The 12,163-nt window shown below is 41.6% G+C and overlaps 1 protein-coding gene across 4 annotated transcripts in view; it reads left to right on the plus strand.

Annotated features, from left to right (window-relative positions):
* TSHR (thyroid stimulating hormone receptor) overlaps positions 1 to 8,507 on the plus strand; it is a 157,920-nt gene extending 149,413 nt beyond the window's left edge. For all 4 annotated transcript variants that reach the window (XM_028496251.2, XM_028496252.2, XM_007113390.4 and 1 more), the window contains 2 exons: positions 2,818 to 3,006; positions 5,161 to 8,507. In XM_028496251.2, the coding sequence (XP_028352052.1) occupies positions 2,818 to 3,006; positions 5,161 to 6,556 (1,585 nt within the window). In that variant the 3' untranslated portion in view covers positions 6,557 to 8,507. The remainder of the gene's footprint in view (positions 1 to 2,817; positions 3,007 to 5,160) is intronic.
* The last annotated feature ends 3,656 nt before the right edge of the window (positions 8,508 to 12,163 follow it).

Here is a 12,163-nt window from a genome sequence, read left to right on the forward strand (position 1 = left end):
GGAAGCCGTTGTTCCCCTTGCTTGAGTCTGTAAGGGCTGAAGTAGCACCAGTGCAGCAGCCGACCTCAGGAGAGGGCCGTACTTCAGAGCACTTTAAGAGCAGTAGGGTTAATGGATACTTAGAGCTACATCAAGTGGCTCATGCCAGTGGGCAGTGAGATGGCTCCAGATAGATTCTAATTGGGGCTGTAAGCAGTCTATGGCCCTGAGATGAGGTTGGAGAGGAAGGCAAGATCCAGATCTGTAGGACCTTGACAAGCATGGTATGAAGAGTAGATGTTATTCATGTACATTAGGAAGTCACTGCAAGGTTTTGGGCAGAAAGACCTTGCTCGCCCCACATGTTATGACTACTCTACTGCTGTGTGCAGAATGGACTGGGAGGCAGGAAGAGCTGACAAGAAAGCAACCACAGCAAGAGATGATGTTAGCTTGAACCCGAGAGCTTCCATTAGAGATGAAAATACGAGCTCTTCTGGAGTTCAAATCCCTGTATTTTGCTAGATTAAATGGAGGAGGAGCAGGTTTGGTGTCAGGGTGGGGGATTAGAAGTTAAATTTGGGATGGATCTGTCAAGTTGGAGATGCCTGTGAAAAATCCATGTGGAAATGTCAAATAAGCAGTTGACTATATAAGCCAAGATCTGGGCTGGAGCTGTATTTGCTTGGTTCCTTGCTTCTGACTTGAGCTTACACTCCAGATTGTGACAAGGAGGGCATTAACATTGAACACCTACTATATGCCAAGTACCAATTATGTGACAGATGTTTCCATCACAAAGTTTATACACATTTTTCCAAAAACACCTTCCCAATTCAGCCCCACCAGGACCCATCTAGAGGCTACCTGGGAAACGCTCACTGCAGACACTCAGACAAATCAGGGAGTAAATTCCTCCCCACCCCCAGATTGCTAACGAGTTCCTGGAGGGGTTGCTGCACCTGGATCTATGTTCAAAGACTCCAGAGACCTGAAGATATGAAGGAGCCTGATGATAATCCCAGCCCCCAGCCACTGGGCTGTCCTAACCTTCAAGTCTTCCTGGCGGAGTCCCAGACAGCACAGAGCAGACACAAACCATCCCCTCCATGCCCTGTTCAAATTCCTGGCCCACAAAAGCTATGCTTATGATTAAAAGATTGTTGTTTGATGCCATTTAGTTTGGGGGTATTTTGTCATGCAGTAACAGAAATGGTTACTAAAGTGTTTTCTCAAGAAATATCTATTAAAATGCAAACGCACTACTTGGAAGGATAAACTCTTTCAGATGAATACATACGATCAGTGAATCCAACAGACAGCAAAGCAGAAAACAGGAGCCAAGAGATGCTCTCTTGTTTCACTGACAGAAAAGAGACACGTAAGTGGCCTCCAGAAAACCGGAGGCATAAAGATGGCCACACCATGAAGACACACCGCTAAAAGAGAAAGAGATGCATCCAAAGGAAGATGAGGCAGGAGAGCAAAGTCCAGCCTCATTTACCTCACAACTGGGCTTAATTCCTCAACTCTCTCACTAACCATAAAGTTATTCATTTAGGCCAGTTTTCCAAATGTACTTGCTTAATGTTAAAAATCACCTGGGGATCATATAGTAACAAGCACCAAGGGTAATTATTACCCCCAGGCAAGTTTGGGAAATGCTGAAATATGGAATTTTAAAATTAAATATAAAACAAAATAGCGAACATGAGACCCTCCCCCCAATAATCACAGCTCTGCAGTGAATGGGGTCAATACTCAAGCTTCCTGTTTATAAAAAGCAAGTAGCAAGCTCTAGCAGCCTTGTACCCTGAGAATGTAAATCCCAGCTAAGTCCAATTACAATAACGTGGAGTAGAAGTTGAAAATATTGGAATTCATTTGCTAATCAGTCATTACTAATTACATGAAACATTAAAAATATGATTGTAAAAAAAAAGGAATATTTAATGAATGTCAATTTAATTCAATTGATAAAATATAAAATAAGAGAGATGTTAGTTTAAATATTTATGGTCTTATTCAGGCTGTTATTCAACGCCAGTAAAAATGATGGCGCAAGATACGTAACCTGGATTCTGTGGGACTGAGAAAAGAGCAGAAAATGTCACACTAAAAGCCATGAATTAATTCTACTTTAGTAACTGACACTAATGTCTACACTGTCCCCAGCCTCACCACCTCAATCTGAATCTCATTTCAAATTGTTAATATAAATACTGGAGTTTTCTTTCCCGGAATACATTTAGAGCCTTCTAAAGAATCTGTGGCGAGATTGTTCTGAGTCATGAAGTCACCATGTAACTGGTTATGACTCCCAAGCTCTGCGTCATTAGGAGAAGATTTTCATGATACTGGTATTGATCCATATTGATGAGCACTTTATCAATCCCCAAACCCTAGTCCCCACAGAGACTGGGAGCATTTTAGGCCCCTCTGAGCCTGTTCAAATTTATTTCTCTTGCCTCTTGAGACCATTTAGTAGTTAGATGATGTAGTTTTCCAGAGTAAAATTGACATCCATCTCTGAATCCAAGAGTTTGTGTGTATTGTAATGGGTAAAACAAAATGTCTGCTGAACTATGTATTATTTGTACTGATAGATCCTGGAGTTCTAAACAATAAAAATGGAAGTCCCTTGCAACATACCAACTTAGAAGCATAATATCCATCCTTAGACCAGTGGCTGTGTGTAATAACTCAGAGTGCATATTCTACAGCAGAAAGCATCATGTCATCTCCCCATTAATCTCAGGCCTGTCTGTCTTTCTGGCCAAGAACTGGAAGGCCCTGGCTGCTCACCATCTCTCTGTATCACTGTTCTCTCCCTCCCAGGGATGTCTCTCATACCAGTGTTACTGCCCTGCCACCCAAAGGCCTGGAACACCTGAAGGAATTGATAGCAAGAAACACTTGGACTCTAAAGAAACTTCCACTTTCCTTGAGTTTCCTTCATCTCACACGGGCTGACCTTTCTTATCCGAGCCACTGCTGTGCTTTTAAGAATCAGAAGAAAATCAGAGGGTAAGTGGCAGCGTATGGAATAAGTGACAAGAGGCTTTGGTGGAAGTTGAATTAATTTCTGGGTTTGAGGAAGAAGCTTTGTGGTTTGAAAACCAGATGGAGAAGAATTTGGAAACATCCGTCAGAAACATGAAGTTCATGGGACACGGTGACTGCAGAGCGAAAGTGGTTGCAGATAAGAAATAAGGCCTGTGTCGCTGGATCACAGCAGGGGAGGGAAGGATTTTAGGTGATGATGTAGGAGAGGCAGGAATAACCAGATCATGCAGAATCTTGTAGAGGTTACACGACATGATTTCTGGCCTCCAGACGCAACCCATATTAGGTGCCACAACTATGAGGACAAACTTAGGAACAACACAAGCAATTGGATTACCTGGTCAGTTCAGGCCTTGCAAATGTCACAGCTCCCTGGTTACAGTGTGGGCTTTGTAGTCACCTGGGTTTGTGTCCCAGCTTTGCCACTTCCTAGCTGTGTTATCCCACCCTACTCACTTAACCTTCCTGAGCCTTTGTGAAGGGAGATCATAATGCTACCATTTACAGAGGTTTTGAGAAGAGCAAATGAGAAACTGAGTAGAAAACACCTATCACCATGACCTGGAATTTAAGTTCTCATAATATGTATTAGTTTATTAACAGGCTGCTTGTGAGGCTGCAAAAGAGGGATGTCCTTCTTTTTCTCCCATGGTCTCTCTGAATCTTGTCTTCACCTACAGTTTCACTCTGCATCATTTCCCCTTTTATGTCTGTTCTTCATTTATCTCTTATTCACTCCCTCTTGGTTTCTATATAATATCTGCGGGTTGACTTCCTGCACTCAGACTAGCAGTTGTAAATAAGTTGGGATCTAGCTGTGGGGATAGAAGCAAACAGGAAAGTTGAACAGCTGTGCAAAGAAAGCTAATGCGGGCATAACAGCTGCAGAAAACTAGGAGCAGGGTACGGGGATGGTGTTAGCCAGCCCTGAGCAGAAAAGGGACCAGGGACAGCTGGGAGGCTAAAGAGGACCCCGAGGGCAGGGTCCAGATTTCTCGTCAACCTCCAAACAGGCTAGAATAGGCAGACCACTGGGCATTTTAAGCAGAGCTCAATAGATGAATCTGCTAAAGCAGTTAAAGCAGCTAAAGCCAGTTAAAGAACCCCATATGGGGAACTCCCCGGTGGCCCAGGTGTTAAGACTCTGTGCTTCCACTGCAGTGGGCACCGGTTCGATCCCTGGTCGAGGAACTAAGATCCTGCATGCCGTGTGGCGTGGCCAAAAAAGAATCCCTTTTGATGTCAGTCTGGAGAGCTAGTGAAACACTAAATCTTACTTCCATAAGCATGTCTGCACAATAGTGTCCATTTATTCATTTGTTCAATAAATATTTATTGAGCACCTGTTATGTGCCTGGCACTGTCCTATCCACAGCAAGAGCCTTCTTGCATTTTGTTTATGTTCTAGAATGGGAAGTCAGAAAAGAAACAGGCAAACAAATAAGAAGATATTAGATAGTGCTGTGAAGAAAATAAACACAAGGCTCAGGCAATTTATTAAAGAAGATGAAGGAACCCCCTTCTGAGGAAAGAAAATCTGAGTTTAAAACTGAATAATGAGCAGAGGCAGCCATGAGTTTTTCAGGCAAAGGGAACATGGAATTCTAAAGCCCTGAAGAGGAATAGTAATAATAATAGTAACCAAAATACACATGGCACTAACAATGTTCCAGGTGCTGTCCTAAGAACTTCCAAATGATAAACTCATCTAATCCTTTAACAATCCAAAATGAAATAGATACTCTCCCTATCCCATTGTACAAATGAATAAACCAATATTCATAGACCTACCCAAGATGAAACAGCCAGTAAATAGTAGAATCATATCCTAACCTAAGCAGACTGGCTCTAGCATCCATACTTTTTTTTTTTTTTTTTAAGTCACTGCTGTTCTTGAACTGGTTGCAGACGAGAAATAAGGACCAATGTCAGTGGATCACACTTGGAGAGGGGAGGGTAATAGGAAATGACATAGGAGAGACAGGCCTGACCAGATCATGTAGAATCTCACAGAATCATGTATATCATATGAAGTAGTTTGCATATTTTGCTACGTGTTGCGGGGACTATTAGAGGGTTTTCAGCAAGTGGTGACTTATATCTACTGCCTTGCAGAATCCTTGAGTCTTTAATGTGTAATGAGAGCAGTATTCGGAGCCTGCGTCAGAGAAAATCTGTGAAAGCTTTAAATGGTCCCTTCGACCAAGAATATGAAGAGGTTCTGGGTGACGGCAGCTCTGGGTACAAGGAAAACTCCAAGTTCCAGGATACCCACAGCAACTCTCATTATTACGTCTTCTTAGAAGAACAAGAGGATGAGATCATTGGTTTTGGCCAAGAGCTCAAAAACCCCCAGGAAGAGACCCTACAGGCCTTTGACAGCCATTATGACTACACTGTGTGTGGGGGCAGTGAAGACATGGTGTGTACCCCCAGGTCGGATGAGTTCAACCCCTGTGAAGACATAATGGGCTACAAATTCCTGAGAATCGTGGTGTGGTTTGTTAGTCTGCTGGCTCTCCTGGGCAATGTCTTTGTCCTGGTCATCCTCCTCACGAGCCACTACAAACTGACTGTCCCTCGCTTTCTCATGTGCAACTTGGCCTTCGCAGATTTCTGCATGGGGATGTACCTGCTCCTCATCGCCTCCGTAGACCTCTACACTCAGTCTGAGTACTACAACCACGCCATCGACTGGCAGACAGGCCCTGGGTGCAACACAGCTGGTTTCTTCACCGTCTTTGCCAGCGAGTTGTCAGTGTACACACTGACAGTCATCACCCTGGAGCGCTGGTACGCCATCACCTTCGCCATGCGCCTGGACCGCAAGATCCGCCTCAGGCACGCCTGCGCCATCATGGTTGGGGGCTGGATTTGCTGCTTCTTGCTCGCCCTGCTCCCTTTGGTGGGAATCAGCAGCTACGCTAAGGTCAGTATCTGCCTGCCCATGGACACCGAGACTCCTCTTGCCCTGGCATATATTATCCTTGTTCTGTTGCTCAACATAGTTGCCTTTATCATCGTCTGCTCCTGTTACGTGAAGATCTACATCACAGTCCGGAATCCCCAGTACAACCCGGGGGACAAAGACACCAAAATTGCCAAGAGGATGGCTGTGCTGATCTTCACTGACTTCATGTGCATGGCGCCAATCTCATTCTATGCTCTGTCAGCACTTATGAACAAGCCTCTCATCACCGTTACCAACTCCAAAATCTTGCTGGTTCTCTTCTACCCACTGAACTCCTGTGCCAATCCATTCCTCTACGCCATTTTCACCAATGCCTTCCAGAGGGATGTGTTTATCCTGCTCAGCAAGTTTGGCATCTGTAAACGTCAGGCTCAGGCATACCGGGGTCAGAGAATTTCTGCAAAGAACAGCACCGGTATTCAGGTTCAAAAGGTTACCCAAGACATGAGGCAAAGTCTCCCCAACATGCAGGAAAACTATGAACTGCTTGAAAACTCCCATCTAACCCCAAATAAGCAGGACCAAATCTCAAGAGTATAAGCAAACAGTTTTGTAAGTGGTAGGGGGACTTAGGCTGGTTTCTTGAGCATGCATTCCAACCACTGACACAACACACAGCTGACCCAACCTGCAGGTAGTGTTCAGCTCTGGAGAGGGACTAGCATTAACCTAATCATTGCCTCCAAGAAGGAAGAGAGGCTACCGACATGTCTGAATCCCAGGTGATATCAAAGTAATGTATACTTTCTGGAAGAGTTGCTGGATGCTAAGTGCAGTGATGACATTGTATAAAATGCTTAATAAATATCAACTGAGCCATGTTGACATTGAGCTTTCTCACTTTCATATGGCATTTCATACTAAAGATTCAGCAAATGGCAAATGCTATTAACTTGGTTGGTGACCACAAGATAAAACTGGCCCCATGTTGGTTTAGTTCCACTTCATGTTCCCTGATACAACCCAAGAGAATCTGAGTCCCTAGAAACTGAAAAGTCAAACAGAACATCATGCAAGGAACAGCTATTTTGACACATGAAGGAGGGGGAAGGTGTAGATTTGAGTTGTTTTTTCAGTCTCTGAAACTTAATCATCTCTTCACAAGAATCTACCTGATGTGACCCAACTGTTGCCTGGAAAAACTGGCAAGATTTCAGCTGTTGTGGCTGAGCAAACTAAGAATTACTCTTCTTGGCCAGTCTTCTGGCATTAAAGATGTGAACTCTAGAAAGGACTTATAAATAGTGACAAATGGGAATTATGAGTGGGGCACACTAGATCTCCCACTGATTAATAAAGCAGGCTGGACACTAGTTTACTTTTGGATCTGGGGCAAATTACTGGGCCTCTAAAGTCTGTAGAAATGAAGGAGCTTGATGGCCTCTTCCAGTTTTAAAACTCCATGTATATCCCTTTCCCTCAAAACATAGGTTGCCATGACAAAGAGAAAGAAAAACAATAAGGAAGCAGAATCTGTTTTTCCTATCTTGTAGAGCTGTCATCTCCTTCTCTTTGGAGCCTAGACATATGACCCAGGAAATTTTTTCTTTGTTTCATTTTTGGTTATGATGTCTGAACCAGAAATTCTATTGAGTGACCATATTGAGTTGGCTCTGAACCACCCATCTAATTATTAGATCTACACAGCTATAATTATCAGGCCAAAACCAGATTGATATTCACACAATAGAATTAGGGTTAGGGTGGTTTTGCAAATGCTTGTTATTTAGAGTTACTACTTCACTGTGCAGGTTCACTTGAAACATTTAACTTGTCTTCAGGGATTGGTTTCTTTACCTAGCCTTTTCTGACCCACAATACAGTACTAAAGAGAGGTTTCTTCTCTCTGAAACAGCCAGCTCTTTCCAACCTTGTTGACCACTGGACATAAAATCTTTATGCTCTAACAGTGCTCCCTGACTTAATATGGTCAAGATTTTTATCTATAGATGTATTCTCCAGGTTATCTGTCAAGACAGTCCTTTGATTTCATCCCAAAGAGAGATGGCATTTGCTTCTCAGTGCTCATGAACCACACTGTGCATTAAAACCACAGCATGAATTAAAAGCTTGTGTTAGGTCTATGGAGTGGGGCAAGTGGGCCCAGTGGGTCCCCAGAGATGGTGACCCTGACTTACCTGGAATCTCTCAATAGCCATACCCATTCCTGATTATCAATGAGACATGGATTAGATGTCTTAGTAGAAATATTACACACACCTAAAATCATGACTAATCCACCAGTTCACTTGTAACTAATGAAATTAAACAAATGTGTTACCTTTGACATGTATTTCTCATCTGTAACATTTTGAAATACCACATCCTGATAAATAATGTGTTTTATCTTGAGTAGTTGAAATAATGCTTTGGAAACAGTCCTAGAAAAGTAACTTCTACAGAATTGTTGCTAAAATTTGCATTTGCAACATGAAGTAAATTTTCTTCCTATGAGATGACTATGCTGAGTCCTAAAGTATTGCTTTTTGTAATTTGTGAGCTTCTTTAGAGTTATTATTATATGTGTTAAAACTAAAGACAGGAAAAAAATTGGCACATTGGCTAATAAATCCATATTAATAAATAAATTATTGACTATTAATAACTTAAGTATAATATTGTACCTTGGTTGTAAATGGTCTTTATGTGAAAAAATTTACTCATGGTAAAATGAATTATGATTCATTGAGAGGCAATATATCTAAGAGAAAAAAAACGATTGGTGTTGACACTAGGAATTTATATAGTGCTCTAATGAAGATAATAAATCTACAAGACCTGGTCAGAGTTCACTTTATCTGGCAACTATCTAAAGATTTCAACTATCTAAAGATAGACCCAAATCAGTGAGGACAAACAGCCTCAAGTCAGTCACAATAGATGTCACAAAAATTCATGCCCTAAAATTTAAGCATGTTGCTCAAAGGAGTGTCTCTCAAGAAACCCTCAAAGTTTGACTCTTGCTCTATGGATAATCTGCTGCATATCAGAAGCAGCTGATTAGAAAAAGAGAGTCTATTACAAGACAGCACCATGAGAGGGGCAATAAAGTAAAAGTGAGGGCAAGAAGATGAAACTGGAATCATAAGAAACAATAACAACAATTAAAAACAATAACAGGGCTTCCCTGGTGGTGCAGTGGTTGAGAGTCCGCCTGCCGATGCAGGGGACATGGGTTCGTGCCCCGGTCTGGGAAGATCCCACATGCCGCAGAGCGGCTGGGCCCGTGAGCCATGGGCCACTGAGCCTGCGCGTCCGGAGCCTGTGCTCCGCAACGGGAGAGGCCACGACAGTGAGAGGCCCGCGTGCCGCAAAGAAAAAAAAAACAAAACAATAACAGTTTGAGAACAAATATTCCTCACTGCTTGAAGGTTTTGGAGAAAAAACTGTATCATAACACAGTGGTGTGATTCTCATTCATTCTGAATACCTAAAGGGACAAGAAAAACTTGGCAGCAATACGTTCTACTTCAAAAAATATAGAGTTCCAGCTCAAAGTGATGGATGAGTTCTGGTATCTATCAATCTTCCTTTTTCAAATTCCACTGAAATGACAGTGAGAAAATATAAAATGGGATCAAGCCAAAACTGTACTGTGAACAGAAGAAATGGTACCAACAACACACCCAAGTCTTTGATGACCTTCTGAAAGATAGAAAGTTTCTGGCCTTGAGTTGGTGGATAAGTTAAGAGTGGAGAAGGTCGCAGCCTAGAACATACAGGATAAGGCTGTAGCTGTGGAAGGATGTGTTCTTCCTTTGCAGAGTCCTAAGAGACCCCTAAGCCTGAAGGTCACAGGACTGAGAGGCTAACTATGTAATTAACTGCCAGTCCATCTCACCTGGACCCTCCCATCCCCTCTCACTCCATTTAGTTAGAACAACTGACACATTCATTGTTTGCCCCAGGTTGAAATCAAGAAACTTATATTAAAGAAAGTGAATGTTCAGTGTAGATAGGGCTAAGTCCCTGGTCTGGGGCAGGGGGCAGGAAGCAGGGAACCTAGCCCACTTGCCCACTCCCTGCCCTCACATCATAAAGTGAAGCCTGGTCATTGACACAGACGCATCAACATCAGTGTCCAGTCAGGGAAAGGCATCTTGGGAGAGAAAGATCTATGCCATCAGCTGACATTAACCATTCTCATCCTTTATTCAAAAATAAAAATGAACCACAATAATTATCAGACATTTGAGAAAGATGAACTGCATATCAACAGCCAAAAAAAAGACCAAATTGAACAGAGAACATTTCCCTAGAAAAGACAGTTCAGAAACACAGTATTATTTTTAAATTTGTAATTGATAACATCAGAGAAATTTGAGAAAATACTGGGCCCAAAAACAATAGCAAGCTGCTATTTTTTAAAAAGTAATAATAAAAAATGAGGAGGAGTTTTGGCAAATTTAAAATGGGATTGCCAAAGCCAAGAGCTTTAATAGAAGGACTAGGAGTTAAAGTAGAGGAAATCTAAAATGAACAAATAAATAAAGATGTGAAATATTTGACAAAAGTTGAAAGATACAGAGGATTAGTCTCAAAGTCCAACATATGTCTAATAGGAGTTTTAGAGAAAATGTAGAAAATGTAATAATACCAGAGCAACAGAAGGAAGAAACTTTTTTTTTTTTTTTTTTTTGCGGTACGCGGGCCTCTCACTGTTGTGGCCTCTCCCGTTGAGGGGCACAGGCTCCAGACGCACAGGCTCAGTGGCCATGGCTCACGGGCCCAGCCACTCCACGGCATGCAGGGTCTTCCCGGACCGGGGCACGAACCCGTGTCCCCTGCATCGGCAGGCGGACTCTCAATCACTGCGCCACCAGGGAAGCCCAGAAACTTTCTTGAACTAATAAAGATTGATAGTGTCTCCTTAGTACTAAGGGGGCGGGGGATGAATGAAAAAACTCACGTGTAGAACAGTCCATATAAAATGTCAGAACACCAAAAGTAAAGGGGAAATCTAAAATGTTTGAAAGCGAGAGAGAAAGAGAGAAAGAGAGAAAAACGTCAGGTATTATAAAGAATTAACGAGCAGAGTGACCTTTAATTCAAGTTAACAAATTGTGTACTAGAGGTCAAGGGAGCAACACTTTTAATGCTGTGGGAAAAAAATATTTAAATCCAGGATACTATACCTAGCCAAATGTTCATCCAAGTGGAAGCGCAAAATAATAACATGTTCATATTACAAGTACTTGGAAAGTTTACTTATTTCAGAGAAATTATCCAACACTTGGAAATAAGCAAAAAGATAACTTTTTTTGGTGTGTTTTCAGTGCAGTATTGGGCTTGACTTCCTATTGTTCAGGCTATTTTACAACTTGGTAAGGACAGAGGTTAACTTGTGCAAATGATTTTGGTCTGATAGAGATTCAACTAACTTCTGCATGGTTTGTGGCCCCATTGGATATTAACCAGTTTTGTATCTAACCCAGCAGTTTTATCCTAACACTTAAAATTGCTTATAGATACTTAGCTTCTTAAGTGCTTTTTTTTGGACCAATTTTAACAATTTGCTGATATCTTCATCAACTTTTAAGTTGAGTAAAACCTTTGAAAAAAATGTTTATTTTATATTTGCAGAAGTGTCATTTTCTAACACTACCTATATATCCCACCTGAAAAATTACTTGAAGTTGTACTTCAGATATGATGTAATTTCCTTTTCAATGAATCTCAACACACTCCTGGTTTTACAGTTAATAATATTTGTGTGTCATAATTCTCTAAACATTTTAAAAATCAAACTATATGGCTCACTTATATTTACCAATAAATTATATGGCTCACTTCTATTTACCAATAGAATATAAATATTACAAGCCTTGACATGTCAAAGTAATGGTACTGCTGACAAAAGTCAGGAGGGGGAGGGGGAAAGGAGAGGAGCAGGACATGATAAAGGAGCTAATTCCCTATCTTACACAGTGGGGAGGGAGGGAAGACTGCCCACAGTTAATAGAATAAGAAATAGAAGTTTGTTTTCTAAGGTTATAAAGTTGACCAACTGAAAAACTTAAAATTAATACCAGTCTCCAAATTTTTTAAGGCTGAAAGTTAGGAGATTATGCTAAATCAACTAATTTCCTAATCTCCCTTATGTGCAGACAAAAGATACATTGTCTAAATATCTATAGTTCAAGTAAC

This window comes from Physeter macrocephalus, chromosome 11, assembly GCF_002837175.3.
Source record: "Physeter macrocephalus isolate SW-GA chromosome 11, ASM283717v5, whole genome shotgun sequence".
Taxonomy (NCBI): domain Eukaryota; kingdom Metazoa; phylum Chordata; class Mammalia; order Artiodactyla; family Physeteridae; genus Physeter; species Physeter macrocephalus.